Source organism: Peromyscus maniculatus, chromosome 9, assembly GCF_049852395.1.
Source record: "Peromyscus maniculatus bairdii isolate BWxNUB_F1_BW_parent chromosome 9, HU_Pman_BW_mat_3.1, whole genome shotgun sequence".
Lineage (NCBI taxonomy): Eukaryota > Metazoa > Chordata > Mammalia > Rodentia > Cricetidae > Peromyscus > Peromyscus maniculatus.
Window position 1 is genome coordinate 23,919,849 of NC_134860.1, and position 27,549 is coordinate 23,947,397.

The 27,549-nt window shown below is 42.2% G+C and overlaps 1 protein-coding gene and 1 long non-coding RNA gene across 8 annotated transcripts in view; one reads left to right on the forward strand and one right to left on the reverse strand.

The window, feature by feature from the left end:
- Positions 1–18,737, forward strand: part of Lrrc3b (leucine rich repeat containing 3B) — an 86,854-nt gene extending 68,117 nt beyond the window's left edge. For 4 of the 7 annotated variants that reach the window (XM_006975100.4, XM_006975099.4, XM_015994004.3 and 1 more), the window contains one exon: positions 17,508–18,737. In XM_006975100.4, coding sequence (XP_006975162.1) covers positions 17,655–18,434 — 780 coding nt within the window. In that variant the 5' untranslated portion in view covers positions 17,508–17,654 and the 3' untranslated portion in view covers positions 18,435–18,737. Of the gene's footprint in view, positions 1–9,765; positions 10,058–10,308; positions 10,898–17,507 lie in introns of those variants that run through there. The other 3 variants (XM_076544473.1, XM_006975101.4, XM_076544474.1) reach the window with 3 other exon arrangements.
- Positions 3,110–10,479, reverse strand: LOC143267268 (uncharacterized). The gene is made up of 2 exons (XR_013042228.1): positions 10,036–10,479; positions 3,110–3,641 (listed from the first exon to the last, which is right to left on the reverse strand). It is a non-coding gene; the product is annotated as an uncharacterized LOC143267268 (long non-coding RNA).
- Positions 18,738–27,549: the final 8,812 nt, after the last annotated feature.

Sequence of the window (27,549 nt, forward strand, 5' to 3'; positions counted from 1 at the left end):
CTCTCCCTCCTGGTCAGTTTCCAGTAGAGTCCCTAGGAAAATGCAGAAGAGGTCTTTTGTTAGGTGTGAGCAAGGAGGCCGAAACTTCTTCACTGCTTCAGGAAGACAATTAAAGGACTTGGAAAGTTTGATTTGGTGTGTTGTTGACAAAGCCAAGTCCCCAGGTGGCTGTTAATTTTTCCGGGTGCTTCCCAGAGGAGAATTGTGCCAACTCAGGGCCATGTGTTTCCCAGTACAGCTTTGGTGCACTGCACAGGACACAGAAGATAGCAATTTCAGATCAAATTTCCTTTTTTGATTTGAGGGGTTCTTACTAGTGAATGATTACTTTCGGTTGGAAAATAGCATCTATATTTACCTGAGAAAATAGAGGCGCAGCATCGAGAGGACCCATACCACTGACCTAAAAAAATGACTGCTTCCTGGGCTCACTGAAATCATAGGTAAGCAGGGGTGGCCTGTCTCTGACCCTCCTGTCAGAACTGAAGACCCACTGACAGCATGGGAATGCCCTGCTCAGGGTTATCAGGCAGAGGGTTTACACTCTGTATTGTCTTTAAGGGCATCAGCTTATTTGAAAGTATAAATCACAAGATGGATCAACTTTGACCTCCCATGATCCTTCATGGGGTTTTTTGATGCACTTGCAGGTGCTTAGCAAAATGAAAACCTGAATCTGAAATCAAAGGGATATTACACGGATGTTGGTGATGGTTTTATGCCAGTTGATTCTGCAGGCAGATTGGAGGCTTCCAGTTCAATGTGATGAGCGGTGGCTCTGGAAAGGACAGCTGTCCAGCCAAATGGTCTGCTTTGAGTATGAGATGATCCTGGACTTTGCTGGCTTTCCTTTTTATACACCATTCATGTAATCTGCCTCCATGCCAGGCCTTCACTCACTTCCCTGCCTCTGCCCAAATATTTGAATCCCTGATTAGGAAGAACAGGTGGTGGATGGATAAGCTGAGAAATGTGACTTCCCTATTCATCCCTGATTGAGGTCAGGAACAGGCTTCAGTCTCTGTATCATTGGATGCTTCAGAGGGAATCACGTGAGGTCACAGCTCTGGATAAGGCTCACAGAGAGGAAATGACCAAAGTACAAATAGGAGAATACTCTATGTATTTCCAGGATATCGAGGACTCTGTTTAGTGGGAGATGGGACTTCATACCAGATGCATGGTGGCAGTGAGGCCTGAATTGATAAATTGTTATTTATTGCACTTGTAGCCTAGGACCACCAAGACACAATGTTAAATTCCCACTGGTTTCCTATGGCCTTTGCTTCCTTTGGCATTTGTGTTTGCAGGGTGAGCCTGAGAGCTGGAGACAAGCATAGGCTCTGTTTCTAAGATCACATCGGAAACAAAAACAATTCAACAAAGGCACATAATTCAGATTCATTGTCCACAGACTAGATCCAGGTTCTGTTCAGGTGTCTTATCTAAATAATCTCACTTTATCCTTTAGAAACTCAGAAGCAGTAAGGGCTTCCGTGGCTCTCTGCTCACACACGGGGGGATCAACACAAGCACAGTGAAAGGACTGGTGTTTCCACAGCCTGACTCCAAATCTCTTCGTCCAAGCCTGCACAAGGTGCATGTCTCCACATCACCCATTGTTCTAGACATACATCAGGGATTCATGAGCAAACAGTATTTCAATTTGTTATTCAAGTTTGACCTTCAGATTGCATGAATATCTTTCATCTATGTGTCAGGTTTTCTGGACTGCTCAGAGGTTACCATAACAACCCAGAATATTATTGACTGTGATGGTCAGCAAATAGAATTAAGTAATTTGTTTTCTAATGACAGTGGAATTGCTGATGTCCTTCAGCAGTGAGCAATGACAGCACTTGTGAATAAGGACTCTCTTACACTTTGTTAAGGAGCATACACTTATTAGTTGTTGACGGTAAACAAGTACCAGTCATGCATGTGATAAAGAACAAGTATATTAAGGTATTTAATTGGTAAGATGGTCTTGTGTATTATTATCTACATAATAAAATATCCGAAAGGCACTTGTCATCATTCACATGTGTGGGTAGCTTGGTTCTGGTCTCATTGGTTCACTCAGATGGGTCAGATAAAGATTAGGTAACTGCATCTGATGACCCAGGCTGGACTATCTCATATGTATGAAGCCAAGAGAGCTCAGGCTTGAATACCTCAGGTGGAAGAGTTGGCTTCCACATCATGTGGCCTTCCATCATCCAGCAGGTTCCATGTAGTGTGCTAATGTGTGTCTTGGCAGAGTCCTCAGGAGCAAAACAAGAGTATAGAAGTCCTTGCAGAGGGACTCAGAATTCATACCTATAACCCCATCTCTCCTGCCTGCTGCTGTAGCTAAAGCAAGTCTTTAGCTGGGTAGATTCAAGATTCTATTCCTGGGTAAGAAGAGAACTAAGATTGCATTACAAAGGGGAGTGGCTATTATAGTATGAGGAATAAACATTAGAAGTAAGTATTTCTAAAGACATTTTACAGGTGGAAATGCTGAGATGAAATGTTAAATAGATCACCCTAAAAATCATGAAATGATTAACTAGCAAAGCACTGTAACTCACTAAAAATTAGCAGGTAGTTGGATAACAAAGTTAGACACTAAGCCATATCTAACTCCAAGGCTCTTTTTCACTTTAAAATTTTTTGTCTACTGATTAGTTGGTTGAATAATGAATGATGCTGAGTGATAGGCAAGCTCTTTGAGCTGTATCCACAGCTCTATTTTTACTTTTTAATTTGAGACAGTCTCTCAAGTTATCCAGGCTGGCTTTGTCCTCATTCTGTAGCCTGGGCTGACCTTAAACTTATGACCTTCCTGCCTCAGCATCCCTGAATAATTGAGATTACAGTCCTGAATTCATATATCCAGCAGGCCCAGCCAATGCGTTGTTGTTGTTGTTTTATTTTGTTTGGATGGGGTCTTATGTAGCTCAGGTGGCTTCAAACTCAAAATGGCAGCAAGGATGACCTTGAACTTCTCTCATGCCCAAGTGTTAGGATTGCAAATGCTCAATGAAAGTGGTGACCAAAGATGAGGAGATAACAAAGTATACAATTCAAACAGCAATAGTTCTTTCATTCTCATTAGAGGCATGGATTGTGTTAATCAAGGGACTTTGTTTTAATTAAATAAAAATCCAGCCCTGAGCGATAGCTGCAGGTTATTGTTTTCTCATCTCTGCTTGGGTAGGCCTTAGCTGGGCAGGTGTTTCTCATGGTAGTACTGCACAGATTGGTACTGATGAAGTGTGCAACTGGAATCCCCCATGCAAGCCCTTCACCTCACACTCCCCCAGAGCATGTTGGTGAAGTAAGGAACATCACTAGCGGTAGTGAGGGAGTGTTGATGCCGTTCAGTTCATTCCGAATTCAGAGTGTAGTACTATGTGAACCCAATACTGTGTGGGGAAAATCTGGGTTATGAGTTAATATGGTGTTGATTCTCAGAAACTCTAATGGATGGATGCCCACTGTTATTCTCAAAACCAGCAGGATGACTTTAGGATATTCATTTGGTGCCACTTGTAGACACCTGGAATCCTATAGAACCCTTTGAAAATGGAAAGTTGTTCTGATCTCCATCCAGATGTCCAGATATATCAGCCCATAATGCACTGCTCCATTGGTACCTGTAAGAATCAAATAGGGAAAATACTCCTTGTGAAGTAGGGTCTGAGACAGGAACATTGGCTTGCCCTGGAGCCTCAGCTGGAATGGGAACTGAGAGAGGAACCTGGATTTGTATAGATTTGGGCCTGTGCTATCTTCTGTGTACTTTTCAGAAAGTTTGAACTGTCCAGGGTGGCTAACTGGTAAGGATAACTACGTCTCCGATGCACGTTTATCCTCTGTAGGTTCTAAATGAGAATAGGTTAGGAGTCAGGGCTGACAGGCCAATCCTTCTGGATTCTAATCATGCTCCTGACAAATGTTTACAACATAAGTTAGCTGCCAGAGCCTTCTCCTGGAGGTATAAGTGGTAACAATTGTTAGTGCTTATTTATCCTTGGAAAGCTCTTACCAGTGTGTGTGTGTGTGTGTGTGTGTGTGTGTGTGTACAGGAGTGCATGTATGTGGGGGCCTGTGGTCAACACTGGATGATTTCCTTCTAATCTCTTCTCACCTATGGCTTTCCAATGCAGCTAGACTGGGTAGCCAACAAACATCAGGGGCCCTTTTACCTCCGCCTAGTGCTGGGATGACAACCGTGCACTTCACACTTGATTTTTCACTGGGTTTCTGGGCAGGAAGTTCTGTTCCTCATGCTTGCACAGCAAATGCTTCACCTACTGAGTCCTCATCTCAATGCCAACAGGTTTCTTAAAATACAGTTTTGATAAGAGAAATAGCACTCCAGCCTCCTGATCTCCTCTTACACAGGAAGTGAATAGACTGGGGTGGTGTCCCCATCAGATTCCACAGCTACGATGGGCTAGACATAAAAGAAGTGACCCAGCCTCTTCAAGAGACCTCTTCCCCAGGGCCTAGCCCAGCTCTGCATGCTCCATTTTCTATGCTATCAGCACAGATGCTCGACAAACTGGACAAGTGTGACAAATCTCCCAGTCTAAAGCCACCATCCATGTGTTATTCAGTGGCTTTCCAATGATATGGATCATGAATAGAATGTTTCCATCTGATATCAATTCAGTAGCAAAATATGGGAGACAATACAAATATCTAACCAAAAGTTAATGTATTAATCAATATTGTATAAAGACCCCTTTGCTGGGGTTAACAAGTCATGGCCATTTAGGACTTTGAAAAATACAGATACACAAACTTGATTAGGTGGCAATTATAAAAAAAAAAAATTACATGCCTGAAAGAATGAATTTGATTTGTTGAACAGAACAATTCCTAATATGTTTTACGTAAAAGAAAATCTGTTTTACAATATGACTTGTGAAATTTTATGTTAACAATTCATACAAGTTTGTCTCTGCTGATGCTTAGAAAGCCCATGAGAAATCCACTGTGGTCTGTTTGAGTCCTGGCCTGGGATAAACATAGATCTGCAGAACTCTCCAGGATGTTGTCTCCTGGACTGCTCGTCTGGACCAGTTGTCCCATGCTAGCATCATTTCTACTCAGATGTGAGGCCAACTTTGTAAAATCTTCTCTGTGGAGAAATGTTTGCTCTGCCTCATTTTCTGTCCCACCTTGCTTTCATTCTAATCTCTAGTGCCCAGCATCCTTAGTTAGTAATGTAGCTTTTCATGGTATAGAAAGTCTCTGACAGACTTTGATTTCTTCTCAATGCTTAACCAAAAGAGTTTTGTGAGTTATGTTTTCAATATTCTTTCCCAGGATTTTGTGAAGATCCTGATATTTGAACATGTTTGCATCTTCTAATAACTGATCATCCCTCTGTAAATTGGAAAACAAGTGTTTTCCACTCTGACACTTTTACTTTCTTCATTTGGAAGCCTGGAAACTCGGAGCTAAAACATGTACTCAATTATAGCAGAAGTTCTTCACCCATGTGGAGAGCAGTTCAATAGAAGTGACTTCATCTTCCATTCTCCTTCACTGTTGTATTAGGTCCCCAAGGCTTATGCAACAAGTTGTCACACATTTGACACCTAAACTAACATGCATCTCTCCTTTTATGGTGGTTTCAGAGGCAGAAGACTGACATTGGCTTCAGTAGGCAAAAGTCAACTTGCTTCTCAGCTATGATGATGTGTGTTTGTAATCCCAGTTTTCAGGAGGCTAATGTTGGGGACAGCAAGCTTGAGGACAGCCTGGATACATAGTGAAACCCAGTGTCCAGAACAAGAACAAGAAAACCATCCTTAAGCAAGATTAAGAACTCTATGTACAGTCAAAATGCATGTCCTGACCCCTGTGTAACCTGTGCATGTAAGAGTTCTGGTGCTGTTTTTATCTTGTCGGCCTATAAACCTGTACAAAACACCATCAAGCATTGTGAAAGCTCATTTACTCAAGTGAAAGTTGTTTAGCTCAAAATAAGCGTGTCAAAATATTTTTATTAACACTTTGATCATTGGTTTCAAAGTCCACCAAGAGCATATTAAGGTAAGAATTTCTTTCTTGAGAAGCCCACACTCAGCCCAGAATGGGTACTATAGTACTACTCTCCATGTCTTACATATCTCTTCCCTCCAATCTCTTAATGTTTATGTTTAAATATATATAAAACATTTTCTTAATAAACTTCAAGTGTGTTTCCAAAGAAGACATCAACTTTCTAGACAGCCACACCCTTGTCAGAGACTGCAAGGGAGTATCCATTCTTGTTTCCAGCTTCTAGTGGTAGCTGGATTTCTGGCCTCGTCACTTAATCTCTAGCTCAGTAGTCAGAGAATCTTTTTTTCTCTGTTGACTCTCCCTTTGTTTCCTTCCTGCAGGGCTATCCAAATGCTTCACATCAGCCCTCCATATAAAATATATACATTATTTCCCAGCAACCTCAGAATGGCTCTACTCAGATAAACAACTCAAAGTTCAGTATTTCATCTAAATAGTATCAGCTCAAAAGTCCCAAACCTAGGCCAGGCAGTGGCGCATGCCTTTAATCCCAGCACTCGGGAGGCAGAGCTAGGTGGATCTCTGTGAGCTCGAGACCAACCTGGTCTACAAAGTGAGTTCCAGGAAAGGCGCAAAGCTACACAGAGAAACACTGTCTTGAAAACAAAACAAAACAAAAGTCCCAAACCTCATCATAAACTGTCTCAGGTCAGACATGAGACATATCTGAGAAAGAGCAGTTCTGAGGTTCTGGTTTCCATTTCTAAAATCAAGCGTCTGGTGCTTTGCACACAGTAGGTGTCTACATACTGTTAGCTTCCAGGTATCCCCTCCTCCCTTTCCTCACTGCATTCTGAATTTGCTTTACCGTTTATTTTTCTGCTACAGATTAATTTTTCACTATGGGCCACTCAGATCTTCTTTATAGGCACAGCCCCCTGGGTCCTGTGTTGTAGATTTTGAAGAATATTATTTTTACCTCCTTCTTATGATGTCATTGTTAAGTTCTTCCCCCCCCATCCCCTCCCACCCCCCCATCCCCGGCACCACCTTCCTTTCATCTTACTCTTGTGCATATGTGCCGAGGTCAAAAGGTCACTGTGATTCATTCCCTTACCTGCTTATTAAGGTGGTAGCTGTCATTCATGTGTAGCTGCGGGGGAAGTGGCCTGGCTTCTTATGCCATTCCCGGTATGGCTGGAAGATCTAACTTCAGCTTTCAAGTTATGTGTCCAAGGGGCATTCTAACTAGTGTAAGCCACAGCCACTGAGATACAACCTCCATTTTTTGCTCAACTCAAATCTACCCCCTGCCTATTTGGTAAGGATGTACCTACCATCCGCTTTCCTCCTCTTCAAGTCTGCCAGATGCCTAACATTTATAAGTCTGATGGCAGGTGACAATCACTATGGATAGTTTATCACATGACTGAAGCTGCTCTGTGTTTGGCTCCTGGTATTTCAATACTTACCATGTCACATGGTGTGGGAACCACTAATATCCCAAGTTCAGATAAGAAAAGCCAGATGATTGAGGGAAAGTGACCAAGCCATAATAGCTGTGTTCACCAAGTAAAACTATGTCCATCCCTCATATGACAAACAGAGCAATGTGCACAAGTCCTGGGATTACACAGCACAATCACCAAGATCCTTTGCTTACTTCTCCCTGGGTTTCCATTTGGAAACTCAAAGGAACTGAGTGCTGAGACTTGCCCACAGCACTGAGAGGACCTCTTCTTTTCTTGGAGTTCTTTTCTATATGTCTTAGTAGCTCCCCTACACCAGATTTTCATCTGAAAAAAAATCTTTCACAGAAGTTGAAAAAAGAATTGTTACAATGACCTTTGTCTGTCCTGGCATTCCCTTGCCTGTTGTGACAGCCTCTGCTCCCTGGGCCTTTCTACTCACGGACAAGTGCAGTTTGGTTTGCTGAAGTTATTCATTCGGAGGACTCATTCCCAGTACTTCTGCATGGATCCTGAGAGGACAGACCATCTCTCATCATCCTACACTCATCATCACGAAGCCCAGGAAATTTCAAGTTGGTGCAATAGCATCTAAAACTCAGTCTGCAATTAGGCTTCCCCAGCTCTCCAAGTAACATCTGCTTTTCAGCCCCTATCCCCTTTTTAAGTTGGAAGCCCATTTTTTCCCCGACGTCTTTGTGAAGTACCTTTCCCTCCTGGAAGTTGTGTGTCCTGTCTTCCTGTTGTTGCCATGGTTTCCTTTTATGTTGTGTTAGTTTTCCTTCTGTAACCATTCACTCTAGAGTTCCTCCAGTTCTGTATTAGTGTAATTCTTTCATCTCAACTGGATTCGGGTGGGAGTTTGTCCTGACATGAGTGAGGTACAAACCATTTCCTTTATGTAGAAGAAAATAACTGAAATTATCCAATAAAATTATGTGTTATTTTTTGTCACAACTATTGAAATCTAAGACAGAGAATCCTCTTTACTGACTAAAACTTCTGGAAACATCTTTTCCTTGAACATCCTGAAAGCTCTGACAGCACTGAGGATGCTGTTGATGTTTATGCTTTATCCTTGCTGTATTGGGTTGGTACTAAAGCATCTGAAGTGTGGGAGTATGTGACATGCTAGATTCCTGGACATGGCCTCTTGCAGAGCTGGGATTTGACCTTGGTTTGGGATCTCAATATCATGCTTCCCCTCCCAAGTCAGTGACTATTATCAATTTAATATAAAATAGATAGGGGGCGGGGCTAAGAAGGATAAGGCATTTTTAAAAAAGTAATAGACACTCATTAACGCAGAGCTACATCTGAATCCAGCGTCAGTTAGGTCTTTGTAAAAGCGACCTTCAAGCAACCTGCACTCTGGTAAGACAGTGAAAGCTTAATTTATGGAGATTATATTTTAAAAGTTTCCAAAGCTCTCACTACTGTAGGTATGTAAGCACATGCTGAGAAATAATAATAGGGAAGCAGAAAGAAGCCAAGGTGGATGGTTTCCACTTAATCTCATAAAGTTACTTCGTGCTGTATAATAATTATGGATATTAGTCAAGACATAGAAATATCTTTACCCTGTGCTCTGAACCCACAGCAGGAAAAAATTCTTGGCTAAAAAAAAAAGTCTTGGACTCTTTATTTGTTTTCTAGTGAATTCATGGACAAGAAGAACTTTGAAACCCTTCTGGGCAGTGTGACCATCAGAGCATGTAGGGAGGAGGCAAGATGTTCAGAAGAGTCAGGTTTTGCCTACTATCTCAAGGGTTCACTTAGGACACACAGGAGTTGTCCTAGTTAGGGTGTAATGTGATGTGATGAAACCATGACCTAAAACAAATTGGGGAGGAAAGGGTTTACTTGGCTTATACTTCCACATCTTAGTCCATTGTTGAAGGAAATCAAGACAGGAACTCAAATAGGGCAAGAACCTAGAGGCAGGAGCTGATGCAGAGGCCATGGTGGGGTGCTGCTTACTGGCTTGCTCAGTCTACTTTTTTATAGAACTCAGGACCACAATGGGCTAGGCCCTCCTTCATCGATCACTAGTTAAGAAAGTGCCCTACAACTGGATCTTATGTAATTATTTCCTCAACTGAGGCTCCTTTCTCTCTGATGACTCTAGCTTGTGTGAAGTTGGCATAAAACCAACCAGCACAAGATATATTCTGTGAGGAAGGTTGTAGGCAGGGAAAAGCTGCACTACAGCTGACTGGAATAAGAACAGATGTATCTCATGCCATTGTGATGTCAGAATGGACTATGAGGGCCTCACAAGAGAAGTTGAGGGCGTGTAGTCTCAATTTTACCAGACTCACTCAGAAGATTCAGAGAGCTGGTTTGGCGTTAAAACTCAGCACTTACATTTACAGGTTCTCGGTATTGGAAATGAAAGGCAAAGAGAGGCCCAAATCAAGTTCACAGTGGATGGCAACTAGCCTGGGGAGCATCTCAAGTCCAGAATCTGTCCCAATGAGACAGGAGGTTGGAGCTCTGTCTTGGGGGATATCTGGGGTCCAGGTTCTGTCCTGAAGACATACAGAGTCCAGATTCTTACCTGGGAACACCCAGGATACCAGGTTTTATCTGGGGGCCATCAAGGGTCTATCTTCTGTCCTAGGGGATATCTAAGATCCAGATTCTGTCTTGGGGGGATCTAGGTTCCCAGTTCTTTCCTTCATGACTTCTGGAATCCAGGGTTCTGGCCCTAGTGCTTTGGAGATCTGAGTTCTGTGCTGAGATGTCTGTAACCCAAGCTCTGTTGGAGTGTGTCTGTTATTGTGAGTTCTGTCCTGAGAGTATTCTCCCCTTCTCTCTACCACCATCACTACTATGACATATAGCAGTTAATATTGAGACGAACTGCGTCTAGGCTGGCATTGCCCATTTTAGTGGAATTAGATGAGCAGGAAACGGAAGAGCATGACTGAGCATTAGTACAGCAGGCTGCGGTGTCGTACTCCACCAAGGCTGAAAGGCTAGACTCGAGGTTGTTGTTCTGACACTGAGCAGGTGCCCCACAAACAGGCTATAACCTAGGCAAGTCTCCATTTGGTCATCACACCAGGGGCACAGCTGCAATTACAGAGTTGTGAGGACCTTTGTCCATCCCTGAGAAAACGTCATTCCACTTCTTCCCCGGCATTCCCTTAATCTCCATTCCTTTGCTTGTTCTCAGGCTCTGAATGAGAACACCATTCAGCCCCATAGTTTCGTGATGGGCATAAGGTAGTAGATAATCTTACCATCATTTTAAGGGACAAACTTACTTTAAACCAAAGTACAAATTTATTCTAGAAGATTAATTATAGCATTGAATCTTATGTTCAACTTTTCCCTATAATCTTTTGTTTCAGGATAAAAGAGAAAAGGGTAATGGTTTTCTCCTCTCTGTCCTATTCACTCCACTCCCATGTCAGGTGAGATATCAGCTGAACTTGGAAGTACAAATAGATGGAAGATTCATGGCCACATGCCCTGATTATTCTTTCCTGAGACTCTTATGTGACATAGTCCCATTCTATGGTTCTATGACTCTGGGACCATATGAATTCCAGCTGTCCATACATTTAAACCTAAGCATGGACATTCCTTGGTTAGGATTCAGGATTCTCCTTTATTTTCTTGTTGCTGGGGCACTTTCACCCTGGAAACTATATAGTTCTGTTTTACAGGACATCTTTGTCTTTGGTGACCATATCTGACCCATAGCAGCCAGTTTAACATCTCTGTTTACACATTAAGGAGCAGGACCATTCAACCTCCAAATATCACCAAGACCACCTCCAAACGACATGTTGACCTGACTCTGATTCTAGATCACACTCCTTCACCAACCCCCAACCCCCAAGGTTATGGAAAAAACTACTCTTGGAGAAGATGATGACTGAGGTGCCTTTGGATCCTTTTCATCCTTCAAATAGGTTAGAAGATGTTAGACTGCCATGACATGTGCCAGTCAAGCATCATGTGGTAACTTTAACCCCTCACTCGGGAATTCTATATCCATTTTCCCAGAACCCTGGTCAGAATTTCAGTTACCACACTGCTAGATGGGTGCATCTCTAAGCAAATGCCTGGCATGTAATAAATGTCAAATGGTAGCTGTGTATGATGAAACGAGAACAGATCCAAATTCATTTCAACAAATTTTTACTAATATGACTAGTGTGACAATGGTAAGACACTGAATACTCTCTGTGATCATGTAATCTAGTAATTGCAGTAGGTAAGTAGTTATTGGGATAGAAAGTGATGAAAAGTGGCAGTTGGGGTGCTACAGAAGCAGAGACTGGGGGCTCAGGGAGCACTGGGGCCTTCATGGAATGATTAATCCCAGCTGGCATTATGGAGAGGCTGCAGGGTGGGGCTCACATTTTTATCGTTGCGCATTATTCATTGATGTTTCGATCTGTCATCCTGAAATGTGATCTGCCCTGGTTCCCTGGGCTGCCACTGTCCAGCGCTTGCATGAGGAGAGCAACCTGCTAAATAACCACACTGGGTTAGTTGTCTAGCTACTCCATGGTGCCTTTGTACTATTATTGTTTAAATGTTTATAGCAGTTTTGTGCCATGAGAATTTCAAACCATACAGAAGTCGGCAATACGCAGTCTTTTCTTCTGGCAGGCTCTCCATCCCACTGCCTGCTAAGAGTTAGACATCACTAACTTTCCCTTGTGGAAATTGCCTGAGCCTATGGAAGCAGAGTGAATGCATGTTTTCATTTGGATATTTCCTCTTTTAAAAACATTGTACATGCAAGTGATTCTACTGTAAGAACCTCCTTTACCAAGCTATTTTTGGGGTCATCCTTTGCTATCATTGCATCTGCGAAGCTTGTCTCTAAATTTAGGATGATGATACTTGTGAAAAGAGTTCGCTGCTCTCTGCACTCAGGAGGGGCTAAGGACGTTATGTTCTTCCTATTTTTAAAAAAGACCATAGATGCTTCAACTAAGTTTGTTTTACTGGTAGTGATATTCTATGGTTTATATGGTGTGTGATAGATGTGTGTATTTTATATTTTCTGTAAGTTAAAAAATACACAAACACAAGCCCTTTGTCTTATCATCTTCCCCTTGTCTTGTGCATGGTCTAACTTTCTGACACAGAGGAACTATTAATATATATAATTATGTGATATTTCCACCATTGATTTGACTTCTAGATTGTGCATTTGGAGGCTTTCCTGCTTTGTGACTTTTATCTTTTAACCAAATCCCCCTGACTGGAAGCAGTGTTGTTCAATGTTGCTGGAGAGCTTCTCTCCAGGTTCCCCAAGCCCCGCAGTCCCACAATCCACTTATAAAATAATCACTCAGACGCTTATATCACTTATAAACTGTATGGCCGTGGCAGGCTTCTTGCTAACTGTTCTTATATCTTAAATTAACCCATTTCTATAAATCTATACCTTGCCACGTGGCTGGTGGCTTCCCGGCGTCTTCACATGCTGCTTCTCCTGGCGGTGGCTGCAGTGTCTCTCCCCTCAGCCTTCTGCTTCCCAGAATTCTCCTCTCTCCTTGTCCCACCTACTTCCTGCTTTGTCACTGGCCATCAGTGTTTTATTTATATAGAACAATATCCACAGCAGTTCAAAATGCAGTGAGTAACATCAGTTTCATCTGTAACGGTTCGTGATGATTCTTAGGTTAGTCCCCTCTCAATAGTACTGCCTATCTCTTAATCACAAGGAAGGAATTGAAAACAAGACGGTGACAAGCAGTCAGCTGCCGAGGGGACTGTCTGCTAAGCAGACTTGGTTTTCTTCATTATGGAAAGGGTGTTTAATGGCTGTCACCCACCCCCAGCATTCATCTAGTAGCTCATAAGCTTATGTGGTTAGAAAATGTGAGCAAGGCTTGAATCTTGGGATAAAATGATCCTCTTTAGGGCACAGGTCAAAGCTAGACATCACATTTGGAAACATCATGGCTTTCTGGTTGTCACAGGCAAAGGGATCAGTGAATAGAGATAATGGAGTCCAGTGAATTGGGGTGTGAAGAGGAGTTTTTAGCTAGGAAAGGTGCTTTTGAACTTGGTCTGTCCCATTAGTGAGTCCAGTTCTGTATCAGAGGGACAACCTGTGACTAATGAGTCCATTCTTATACCAGGACAGCCAATGACTTCTGGCTATCTCTGCCATCCATCTGCAACCCTGGCCCTTCTTACTTTGATGGCAATCCTCCACCCTCTTCTCCAGCACCACAGCTTATTTCCCCTCCAAGTTTGTGTGCAAAGTTGAATCAAAACAGACTGGGGGAGGGTCCATGTTTCTGAGCTCCTTTTAGCATTGTTCTTTGCAGGCAGTAACCAGTGAGAGAATCTCTCTCTCTCTTTCTTGGAGCCTCATCTGCTCACTAGCTGTTGTCCATTTGTGCAGTAAATTAAGGCCATGCCATGCTGCCAATCTCTTTGAAGTAGGTAATCAGCGTCACCAGCTTTTCCATCCTCCCTTGTGAAAATGACCTCACTTTATTGAATATTTTGGCTGTTCTGTGTGTCCCCTCTACACTATGTCAGTCTACTTGTTCTTGTGATGTAGCAGAAGTTCACGTCTCACAGTTCTGGATAATAGGATATCCAAGATCGATCAATGTCACAAAAGATTTTTATATATAGTGGAGGCTCATGTCCTAGTTCAAAGATAGTGCTCTCTGTGTTTCCTCACATAGTACAGAAACAAAAAATTCTCTGAAAATGCTTATACAGGTATTAATGCTGCCCATGTGGGATCTATTCTTCCACAGACACGTTTGTGTTAGCCTTGTATTGGTATTAGATTTCAACACATGAGTCATCAGAGTCCAAAAATATTCAGTGCATAGCAGCTCTCCACATTCTGTCTCTTATCACCATATTCCAGGTTGGGGTATAAACCAAGTCACAGTAGCTGAACCATCTAGTTAGTCTCAAAAGGCTTTATTCTTTCTTCATTTTTCAAATATCACAGTTAGAAAATTAGACACTTGTTTGGAGCAAACATCTCTGGAAGAAAAAGATGCTCTGCATTAGTTTTCTTAACAAGCATTCCATGCATGGATAGACCCTTGAGGACAAGGGGTCCCTGCTTAAGATGAACTGCACTCTTATGCTGAGACCTCAGTGTGATTCAGACCCATTTCTTATGTGACCACAACTAGAAACCACAACTAGTGGTTTCTAGAGAAACCACTGCCACGTCTAGAGGAGTCTGATGACAAAAAGATCCATCCTGCCATCTCCTCAGGTGACTGTTCTCAGTTTCCCCAAGGTTCACCAAGTTAGCATATGAAGCCAGTAGACATTTTTATTTTATTTATTTATTTATTTATTTATTTATTTATTTATTTATTTATTATTTATTTATTTATTTATTTATTTATTTTTTGGTTTTTTGAGACAGGGTTTCTCTGTGTAGCTTTGCGCCTTTTCCCTGGAACTCACTTGGTAGCCCAGGCTGGCCTCGAACTCACAGAGGCCAGTAGACATTTAATGAGTTGATTTTTAAGCAGTTGTTGTGAGTAATAAAAAGCATACATAGGCTTTTCAATATCACATCAATTCATTCACTAGCAGTGCTTATATCTTACAGTGTGCCAGTCACTATGTAGATGGTGGGTACACATCCAAGAAGGATGATAGATAGTAACTGTAGCTGATAAGTACTGAGCTCTTACTGTATTACCTCATACAATTCTCGGTCAACTTCATAATTAAGTGCCTTTGGAATATTAAATCAAAGACAAAGGAATGATAGATAGAGAGATGGAATAATGTTAACAAGGACTAAAGCTGGACCACATAGTGCTTATGGACTATTTGCTGTTGTTCCCACATAAGACAGATACAAGTCTGTACCCTAAAGGAACTCATACTCTGAACTAAGGAACACGTCTACTCACAAATCAATCAATTTAAAAAAACAAAAACTCAGGAGTGTGAAGGCCCCAAAGAGTTTTCCATCTTTCAGTCAGTCTGTGGCTGATGGACACACCGAGTTGATGGACGTCTCTCGGGTGATGTGGACTTCCTCTGTTTCCACCAACAAACCCTTTTGTTGTGTCCCCCCTGTCACTGTCAGTCTGTACTTCTGCCCCTCTCTGTTTTGTCTGAATACCCCCGCTTTCCTGTTCCTTGGTTTCTCTCCCACCTAGATGATTATTAGAGATTTCCAAATGCCGCAGTGTAGCTTCAGAGAACCCGGGAGGGAAGGACCCTGATCACAAATGAAACACGGTATTGACAGAGGGCTTGGTGCTTCTGGGGCTCCTTGCTTTATGTTTTCTGCTGTTTAATGGACTCAAGGAAAGCAAAGACCCACTGGTTGCCCAGTGTGCTCCTTCCTTCTTGCTTTCTGGCACTCCAGGCATGCAGAACTCCAAAAGCACATCCATGCCACTCTGTTGTTGTTAATCTAATTTTTCCATGATTAACAACTCAATTCATTATGTTTCCAGCTCACATTAATCATCCTTTCTGTGAGTTTGGTAACATTTGGAATCATTTCCCTATGAATTTATCCATCTGGGATCTCTATCAAAGATATGCTTGCACAAAGCTGTTTGGTGCTCACTGCTGAGAGTGAAGGTACTTATTGTTCCCTGAATCCTGAAAGGAGAGTTCTGAAGTCAACTGTGGTTCCTTCACTATTCACGGCCCCTCAGTTGAGCTCCATAAGGTTCTCAATATATATCAAGACCCAAAGCACAGAGATTTTGGCTACAATATAATAGCAATGTAAATCCCTAAAAACAGTGCTCTGTGGAGCCTGTGTGCACTTCTGGAGCAGATGGGAATGGAGAGAGCCGTGGGGGCAGCGGAAAGAGAGGTGAGATGGATGAGTCAGAGCAAAGACCCTGGCAGGATTCCTGTCTTTACACCTACAAGCTATTTGACCTTACACAAGACATATAATCTCATAAGATCCATTCACTCCTCCTGCGACCTGCTATCATGGGGTAGTTCTGAATGTTGGGTTGTGTTCTCTCCTCTGCTCTCTGCTGCTGAGGAAACTATAAAATATTGTTAATGCTACTCAGTTTTGCGATTCCCATATTTCTTTCCAAAACTAACAATGTCTGTGCATATGTGGGTGTGTGTATACATAACATATATAATACATATAAGAAATATATATTGGGGAATTTCCATGGCTGCTTCTAACACTAATATGTGTGTATGTATATGTGTGTTTATGCACACACATTTATAACAGCATATATAAAAATATGTATATGAATAATATATATGATATGTATGTGTGTGTAAGTATAGGCAAGCATCGGTGAAAGGACAAATAGCCTATTGGGTATGGCCTAGAAGCCAGTATTTCTTAAGTATCTTCTTTTCTATAAAAAGCCTTACAGCAATGTGCCTTGTTTGAGTTGGGCAGAGGATATGTTGTTTAGGAAACAGACAGAGAATCCTTTGGGATCCAGTTGTGAGCATCCTCCCAGGTACAGTGTAGTCTCAGGAGCTGAGAGAGAAAGCAGTTCTTGTGGAGGCTTCACATGATGTTTGCCCCCAGCAACATCCAGTAGGGAAGGTCAGAGGCATCCGTCCACTTCTGAAGTCAGATGTATTCTGCATTGAGCATCTTCTCAAAGCCCATGACAGACATTTTTGTCTATGATCATTAACTTGGAAATAGAGGTATCAGTTCTTGTTGCTGCCCACATGCAGGACTGAATTGCATAATGCCTCCATTACTGTAAGAAGGGTAAAAGCTGAGATTCAATTTTACGGCCATAGAAAGGTCCAGGGGTGGAGTAAAGAGATAGGAGAAGTTTGTTCTAATTCTGCCCTGCTGAAAACAAGGTGATGGGATGTGGAAATGTTGACCTCTGCTGAGAGTCTCTTCTCAGCACTAGGGATTTCAACAGGAGATTCCCATTACACAGGAAACCTCCAGTGGCCTTGTCGGAAATTACCTGCCTAACTCCCCTTCCTGCCCCTGTAGAAGGCCAGGCACCTGAGGGCCCTTTTTAATTGCCATGCACCTCTCCTTGCAAAGGAGCTAATTGCCTCTGCTTCCCTTTCCTTTAGGTTTCCAAGCAAGGACAGGAGTAACAAAGGCTGTGTGATAGCTGCATCCTTTTGAACCACCCAGGAAGGAAATCCAGAGTGTGGTCAGACAATTGCAGCACTCGGAGTAAATGAGGAATGGACTCGTGATTATGCTGAGATTCCAGAATGAATCTGGTCGACCTGTGGCTATCCCGTTCCCTCTCCATGTGTCTTCTCCTCCAAAGCTTTGTTCTGATGATACTGTGCTTTCATTCTGCCAGTATGTGTCCCAAAGGCTGCCTTTGTTCTTCCTCTGGGGGTTTAAATGTCACCTGTAGCAATGCAAATCTCAAGGAAATACCCAGAGATCTCCCTCCGGAAACAGTTTTGCTCTACCTGGACTCCAATCAGATCACATCCATCCCCAATGAGATTTTTAAGGACCTCCATCAACTGAGAGTTCTCAACCTGTCTAAAAACGGCATTGAGTTCATTGATGAGCATGCATTCAAAGGAGTAGCAGAAACCTTGCAGACCCTGGACCTGTCTGACAACAGGATTCAAAGCGTGCATAAAAATGCCTTCAATAATCTGAAGGCTAGGGCCAGAATTGCCAACAACCCCTGGCATTGTGACTGCACTCTCCAGCAAGTTCTGAGGAGCATGGCATCCAATCATGAGACAGCACACAATGTAATTTGCAAGACCTCGGTGTTGGATGAGCATGCTGGGAGGCCGTTCCTCAACGCTGCCAATGATGCTGACCTTTGTAACCTCCCTAAAAAGACTACTGACTACGCCATGCTCGTCACCATGTTTGGCTGGTTCACCATGGTGATCTCTTATGTGGTATATTATGTGAGGCAGAATCAGGAGGATGCTCGGAGACACCTTGAATACTTGAAATCCCTGCCAAGCAGGCAAAAGAAGGCAGATGAGCCTGACGACATTAGCACTGTGGTATAATCACCACACTGACTGGCACTGGGAAAGGAGCTTCTGGTTATAATAGGATAAATGGTTTCCCTCCATTGTACACGTTTAAAACTTTGTATTTTAGTTTCTTTGGAATCACGCCACTGTTGAAATTTTCACAAACACCACAACACTAATAATTTTAGTTTAGGTGATCTTCTCCCATTCATCGTGTTCCTGGCTCCTGAGTAACAAACTCTCTGAACATTAGTTAGACCCATCTCACTATTTAATAATGAAATTTATTTTTTTAATTTAAAACTGAATAAAAGCTTAACTTTGAACCATGGAAAAGAGTGTGACTTATTGGTTAAGAAACAATAAAACCAATCCACTTGCTTTAAAGAGAAAAAGACAATCCTGCTACTCTAAAAGACTATTATATTGAAAGGTGTATCATTACAAGCTCTATGGCACCCTGGGGAGCCAGAGCTGAATTACTGACCAGTTAAGTGTCTGCCAGACTTTAGCTAGCCAAGATGATTATACAAATGTGTTTTTTCCAGCCTAGACATGTTAGGATGCCTGCTGACTAGCAGCTGATTTTCAAACTGAGGAGGTTTAGTAATAAAAAGCAAATACTTGCTTCCACTTTGTGCTGGATGCAATGGGAAAGTAAAAGATGGCATGTGTCTTATCCTCAAGACTGCCTTATGGTGGGCAGGAATGTGTGGTGACCACAGAAATAGCTAGGCCAGAAAAGGAGGAGCACTGGCTTTGTGGGAGCACTGTGTGGGAATGCTCTGAGGGAGCACTATGTGAGGATGCTGACACCACTGATATCCCTAACCTCTCACCAGCAGAGGAGAAAGTGACCGTCGACCCATACAGGTAGAACAGGTCCAGCCCCCATGCCAGTAGAGAGCATTTGAGCTTGAATTTGAACCAGGTTTTCTCTGAATAGAGGTCTTCTCTGTGATAGTCCTTCTACACTGCTTTACAAACAGAATTTACACAACAAAAATGCACTAACATGAAATTTCACGAGTTTTGTTCTTGTATACAATCTGCCACACAAAGGAGATATTATATCCCAACTGTGGTCAGACATACTGGAAGATATTTGGTTCCTAGAGTGGGAAATGAATGATGGGCTTGTTTGTTTTTGTTTGTTTTAGGATGAATGTGATCAAGCAAGCATAAAAGACCAAAGTGAGGGATCATAGGAGCAAAGGTAGAGAGCCGCTCCCAGTAAAGGAATCTATGTGGAGAGTGAGATACAAATCCAAACCCTATGGTGACTTTGAACTGGAGAATACCCTGTCATCACATGCCACTTACGGAAGGGACACTTATTTTTCACCAAATACTTTTCTAAGTCACCTTAATTAATGCTTGCAAGACCCTGTAAGAAAGTTTTTGAGTTATGTAATAGATTGAGAACTCCAGCACTTGTAGGAAGCATAGCACTTGCACCAACCTTAAGTTTTGAGAGTTTTGAAACTGTATACCCCGCTCAAGACACCTATACTGACACCCACAGTCTCTGGACCACTCCTTCTGTCTAGGCTTGGCTTGCTACACAAGGTGGCTAGTTCCTTCGCCACATGAGTTTACAAACACCTCCACGACAATTCAAGTTAAAAACACAGGGAAATTGCTCTGTATAAGGCCTGTGTAGGAAGGAGGGTTGGCATGCCCTTGTGAGACACATGGCCTTGTCCAGCCCACATGAGATCATCTTCAGGGTGTGAAATCTCACAGTTCTACCCTTAGGAAGCCTTGGAATTCTGATTATAACCATAGTCTGTTGAAAGGATTGCTGAAGAAATCAGCAAGACACTCAGAGCCCTGGCCACTGTATGCTCACAGCCGCTTTAACAATTATGAGGTGTATCAATCTAGCTAAAAATTCAGCAATAACTCTCAGATGCTCAATTTGTGTTAGGGCCTAGAACTTCTGCTCCCAGGAGACTGAAGTCTGATGGCCTGCCTTGAATCTGTATGGAAGAAGCAGCAAGAACAGTCAGAGCTGTGCTGAAGGTACAGCGCCCCCTGGAGGACAGTGCTATAAATACACTGCAAGTACTACATAGAAAAAAAAGCTGTTAGACAAAAGTTTAGCTATAACGGTCTTTTGAGAATTAAATACGTGTGTTTATTTGAATTTATGAGCCAAATTCATTTTGGAAAGTCTTCCACAGATGGATTAGGTAATCCATTCTAGGTCATTCCCTCCAAAATCATCTTTATGTCTTTAGTAATGAAAGCTTATTTTCCTCGTGGCCAATCCATTAATCCAATGAATGTACTCATAAATGGAAGGTCTCTGAGGATTTGGTGAGGATAGTCATATCCTTGATCCAGTGCAAAACAGTTATATCACTGCACACTTGGTTTGTAACTTTCCAAGTGGAGCTGACAGGCATGCTGCAGGTTACGGGACTCCCTCCCTGAGTTCCTTCCGTCTGTAGATTATCAGGTTACAAGGTCTTCAGTGCTTCAAAATGGCAACTGTTAATTTAGGTTGCCATGAACTGAATTGGAGTTTATTAGACAATAAAAATCAAATAGATATAATTAAAGTAGCAGATTAGCATGTCTATTTGTGACCAGAAGAGAAGGGAAACGATCTAATTGCCAACATGTAAGAATGTCTACCCAGGAGTCCAAAAATGTACAAAGCAATGAGTGGAAGAATCTGCTTAGTGAGAGCCTGTGGTCTTGATCCTGGATTGATGCCTCATTTCCCACCCCTCTGTGGGAGTTCCTGTTCATGGTGAACCACGAGAAGATTTTTGAGATAATTACCATCTTATTGTCCTAGGCACACAGCAGCTCAAGTCCTGATACTTTAAGTGACAGTGCCTTTTCTCAGACTGTTTTCTCTCAACCTCCACCTTTCAGATTAAAAAAAAGAAAAAGATGCCCCTGGGAATTTTAATCCAATCTTTGACAATGTGCTTATCTCTGAAGTAAAGCAAACCATAAAACATGCCAACTCAACTAGAACACATTTAAAAGTGATAAAAACTTACATAATGGAAGATTGAACTTCCAATAACACTTGGACAAATTGTAATCACTGCTGTACAGTGAGCAGTGTGAGCCTTGTTCTTTTTCTTGTCTGTCTCTCATTTCCCACAGTAATTCTTGCTCTGATATCACCAAGCATATGGCAGTCTGGGGTGCCGTGAGGTTTTCTTATTGACTCAAGTCTTTCATGCAGTTCTCTCAGTTTGCTGGCAGAGACATAGAGTGGAAAATTCTGCTTATAACTGCTCAGTTCCTGAAGGCAGATGCATTCCTATATCATCAGGGTCCTTGGAATAGTCTCATCTACCCACTTCACAGGTACAGACACTGAAATGCTTAGAGCTTTGGGGATGTGTATCTGTCTCTAGGTGTCCCATAGGACACTAACTGCCATCCTGATGAGTTCTATGCCAGTCATCGAAGACAGGTCATGAACATCATAACAACATACACAGGGAAAAATGTCACTGTATACTAGCAAATTTCTCTGAGGATTCCTACTTTACTGTGAGCCAAAGACTACCTATGATTCTGAAATTTTAATTGTCCCTTTAAGATCAGGTGGCAGGATCTGCTTGCCTGTAAAAAGTAGCCCAGGATAACATGTTTAAAAGTTTGCATGACCTAGCCTCCCAAATGGGGAAAATGATGCTGGTACAATGTCCCAGAATGAGAGAAAGGAGTTACATTTATTTCCTTGAGCAGAACCACAAATGATCAAGTGCAGCCAAGCTGACAAGACAAGGCTGCCCTTCCTCAATGCCTGTCTCCATCTCAGAGCTCTTGTCTGCCTGGCTTCCCAAAGTGGTGTCAGTGATTCATTCAGTTGGCTAGTTCTGACCTAGAAAATGGAAACAAGAAGCATGCTTGTTAATGTTCATTTTGGTTTTGGTTTTGTCAATTTTTCATAAACTAGGGTCTTCTGAGAGGAGCGAACTTCAACTGAAAATATGCCTCCATCAGATTGGCTTGTGGGCAAGCTTTTGGAGCAATCTCTTGATGAATGACTGATGTCCACTGCTGTGGGCAGTGTCATCCCTGGGCAGGTGGTCCTGATATAAGATATCAGGCTGGCCAAGCTCTGAGGACCAAGCCAGTAAGTAGCACTTCTCTGTAGCTGCTTCTTCTTCAGTTTCTGCCTCCAGAGTCCTGCTGGTATCCCTGCTCTGCCTTACCTCAGTGCTGGAATGTGATCTGGGATGCAGCAGCCATTAAACTCTTTCTTCCCCAAGTTCCTTCTGCTCATTTTGTTTAAGCAATAGAAAGCAAACTAATACAGGGATGGGGCAAGCTCAATCCCCACACATCTGGAAGTCCATGTTACAAAACAGAATGCAGGAAAGAAGACCTGCATGTATTCTGCATTTGCCCACTCAATGATGGGCCAGAATATACTCAAAGACCCTGCCAGGGCCCAAGATATTTTTCATTCAACTCAAGAAAATGATTATTTTGAGTCTTTTGGGTCTACAAAATAGAAAGCGAGTCCCACGGTTTCCTAAGTGGTGACAGTAAAGAGGAAAAATCATTAACATGCATTGGTGGAACTCTATCATCTATCTATGTATCTATCTATGTATCTATGTATCTATGTATCTATGTATCTATCTATCTATCTATCTATCTATCTATCTATCTATCTATCTATCATCTGTCTATCTATATATCTATTTATCATTTATCTATCTATATCTATGTATCTATGATCTATCTATCATCTATCTATGTATCTATCATCTATCTATCATTTATCTATCTATATCTATGAATCTATCATCTATCTATATCATTTACCTATCTATCAATCATCTATGTATCTATTATCTATCTATGTATCTATCATCTATCATTTATCTATCTATATCTATGTATCTATCATCTATCTATATCATCTACCATCTGTCAATTATCTATCTATCTATCTACCTATCTATCTATCTATCTATCATCTATCTATTATCATCTATCCATCTATCTATCTCCTCCTTCTTCTCTTCCTCTCTTCTCCACCCTCCGTCCCTCCCTTCCTCTCTTCCTTTCTATCTCTATATTTGTATTTTACAACTGAGTTTCAAAAGGCAAGGAAGGAATCAGAGAGACACTAGGGAAAAATCAGGTCTAACAGTAACTCTGCTAGGGGATGCTCAGAATTACTTGAGATTGGAATTTATGGGGAAATTTGTAAATATTTTGAAAGCTGTCCCTAAGCTCAGTGCAAACAGTGAGTTAATCAACTTTGTAACCTATGCTCCTTCCAAGTCTGGCAAGTGTTCTGCAACTTACTATTAAAAGAAGAAAAAAGCTCAGTGTGTTCGTTCATATGGAGACATCTGAATGACAGTCACTGGATCGTATCTAAGAAGCTGCCTTGAACAGCATACTCAATGCAGCTCTCTCTGGGCTTCATATCAAAACCTTATGCTTTCTTATTTCTGTATTTATTTTGCTTTTTCTTGAAGAGTCTATAAAATGCAGGGCAATCTGAAATCTGGTTGCTGGCTAGATATTACTAAGCTGTGGATTGAGCTAATGTCATCGATTGTCGGAAAACAGGGACTCATGGAAGTTGGAAGGGTTAACACACACAGATTCCTTGGGATCATCTGCATTTCCTCTGTGGGAAAACATAGGAAAGATGCTGCTCATCTCTCATAGCCTTTCACCCCACAGACAACCTTGCCAATTACCAGACTCTCGGAGGAGTCAGCTACTATCACTAGAGAGAATGTAAAATCAAAAGGAAGGAGCTCTCGGGAAAGTGTTGCATGCAGGAAGGTCCTAGGGAGACAAACCAAACTGACATTTCCACCCCCTCATCATCAACAAGACTGACAAGCATATTATGGACAGAGGAGTCCATGGGTAAGTCACAAATAATAACAAATGATTCAAGGAGTCTCTAAAAGACATTTACTTTGCCTAGTGCAAAGTTTTATTTCTCTTGGCCTTAGTTCCTACAACATTTACTACCAAGTGTATTGTGGGAGTCTCTGCAAACACCATGGCCAATAGAGTAATGTTCCTTGTGGGGCAAGAAAGAAATTGGCTCAATCCAACTTGACAGCCAAAGTTGGTTCAAACTTCAATAGTCTTACAGTGGGAGGTTTATTTAAGGCACATTAAAGTATAATACAATTTGTGAAAAGTTTTCTCGTGACAATTAACTCAATCCTGTGTGCACAGTAAAGCTTTAGCATGACTACATTGAAACTCTTTGTAAAGTACATGTGACCTCTCCCATAAAAATAGGTTTTATAGATCAACTACATGTGACATTTTAGGGGTCTTGGGAAGGAGCTGGTGTGGTCTTGGTAATACAGATAGTGCAAAAGTCACAAGACTATTAACCACTTACACTCCCAGCCTTCTGGGTAGAAAACAGGCTGTAATTCTTCTCTTTGAAGAGACAATCCTGTCTGTTTAACATTCCTGATTTATCTAGTGCTTACCTGTGAGCACAAGGACTTCTATGCCCCCTACAGTGTGTAAGGCCTCAGTGGCCCATTTTACAGATGAGTAAAATAAGACCCAGAAAACATCTCACCAAGATCAGCACAGGACATGCAATGTTAGAGAGTGACCAGCTGTGTGTCGATAGCTTTATTCTGTCAGTGCTATGTCACCTGCTTAGCTTTTATTAGGCATCTTTAGTTTTATTAATTCTCACAGTTCAATCAATAATAAAAATAGTAGAAGTTAAGAAAAGATATTTTTAGATTTCAACCATGAGACTGATGACCCTGGATTCTCAGGTTGCTCCTAGGATGTCAGCAAAGGTAGACTCAATTCTTGGCTTGGCAGCAGCCAGGCCAAGCCTAGCTGAGGATAGTTCCATGTGTCATGGGCAAATGCCAATGGCACCTCTTGCATGCAGGTGCCTGAGTGTTTTCTTTGGCAATGGCAGCTTCTCAGAAAGCAGATTAGGGATGCCAGGGCACTCTAATAACAGTTCCGCTGATAATAACTGAGAACTCAGTGTATATACCCCAGTTCTCTCAGTCTTTCCATCATGGATTCTAGCCTGAGTTCAGTTTCCCTGACAGAAAAGATCTCTGCAGGCCATCATGAGGAGAGGCCTGAGGAGGCACACACGTCTCTGTTCGCTTGCTTCCTTCCTGCCCCACGTCTTCCTTTGTATTTTCTGCACCTCCAAATAAATTCTGCTTACAAATCATTAACTTGGTGCCTAACTATTGGAGGAGTCCAAACCAAGTTGTCTGAACAGCCTAGCAGACAGAATTGCTTTGAACCCATGTAAAGATCGCTTATGCTGAGATGGGCATCCCGAGCATCCGATTTCCTATGCTGCAGGCACATCTCCTCAAATGGTTCCCCAGAGGCCGCATCAGGCTCCTGTCTTCTGCTGTGACCAGTCAGGGTAGGAACTGACCCACAGGCACACTGTGAGGCAGGCCTTTGTGTTTTCGTTTTTTATTTTTGTTGTTTGTTGTTCTGTTTTGTTGGGCAACATTGTGCTTGGCAGAACTGTGCTGACATAAAAGCATGGACTCTGTTCTCTCATGGAGTGGCTTGAGAATCTGTAATAATAAGATTCCCCTCTTTGCCTCACATGCTGGGAAACTCAGAGTCCAAAAAAAAAGTCCATACTCTAAATTTAGTGACTCTGGATGGCCTCCCAGGCACACAGCTGCCATCTAACCTCTGACTGAGTACTGTATACAAGTCACCAGTCATTCTGATTGTGTCTAATTCACTACTCATCTAACTAGATAAGCCTCTCAAACTCACTGGCTAATTGTAAAAGGGAAAGTGTGTATTTTTGTCCATCTTTTAAATTTCCCTAAGATTTATGTATTGCCCCAGACTCCTTCCACATTTTACTTTGCATGAGTTCTGATTTCTTATCAGGTGTTTGCCACACTTGTTTTCATATCCCAAACATGACTGAGAGCCACTCATGAAACCATTGCAGAGTCCTCTGAATTCAAGGTCAAATGGAAGTTCAGCTCTCCCAGCCATCTAGGCATCATGCCTCCTCTGCCTCACACACCCTCCTGCTCTCTGTCTGTTTTGGTAGGGGGCAGACACAGAGACCCAGAACTGCACAAAGTGCCTCAGGTCATGATGGAGAAAGCTTCTCTGACACCAAAGCACAAATCGTGTCCCTATGCTTATGAGGTGCGAGAGGGAGACCGCAGATAAGAAGGGCAGTGATCTGGCCTTGGGGGTGATGGAAGCTCAGATTTCTCTTTATTCAGCACTGGCAGAGGGTGTGGCCATCATTGCTAATATTCTAATAGGCAGCACTTTATAAGCTATTATTTTTTTGCTTTCTGTTTACTCTGTACAGCTCCTGCCGTATGCTATGGGGTGAGCTGTGACTCTTAGGAGTTATAGATGGAAGTCAGAACTGCACGCAGCACCTCAGAATATTGCTGCACTTAAAGTCAGGGCCTTGATATCGTCGATTAAGGGGAATGAGGCCTTTGACCTGACCATTTCATTCACAAAGAAACCAGGTACTCAGAGGCAAGAAGTGGCCATGTGCAAGAAAGAGCAAAGACCTTAGAAGCCAGAGCTGCCAGCACCTTGTTCTCGGACCCCTGTCCCCAGAGCCTTGAGAAGGGATGTCTATTATTTCACACAGACAGGCTGCATTATCTCACTAAGGCAGACCCAGAAAGCTGTGTACCTGATCACTAGCCAAGGAGCATTTGGGAGGTTTCACTGGGATAACCAAGGAAAGTTGTAGAAAATGTAATTAACTCCTTCCTGTCTTAACACCACAGCTGGGTCTCTCTGTGTTGCCCTTAGCTTTCAGGAGCATCTTTGTTTTTTAAAGGAATTCACTTGTCTTCTGAATAGGATTCATGCAGAGAAGTGCCTATAGAAGTGAGGGCCTCCATGCAGATATATCAAGAAAGGACAAAAATGAGTAAATAATCAGACCTGCTAGCCTCATGTCTACATAACTATTTTATCATTCTTCTCAAAGCCATTTGTGATAAGCCATGATAACCAGAAGAATGTTGTAATTAACTTCATGGTCCACATTTGATCACACACAACTCTTACTCTATTCTCTGTCCCGTACTGATTCACTAAGAATTTTCCTCATAGCTCAAAGTTCCTCATAACTCATCATAGCAGCCCTCTTTAGAGCAGGACA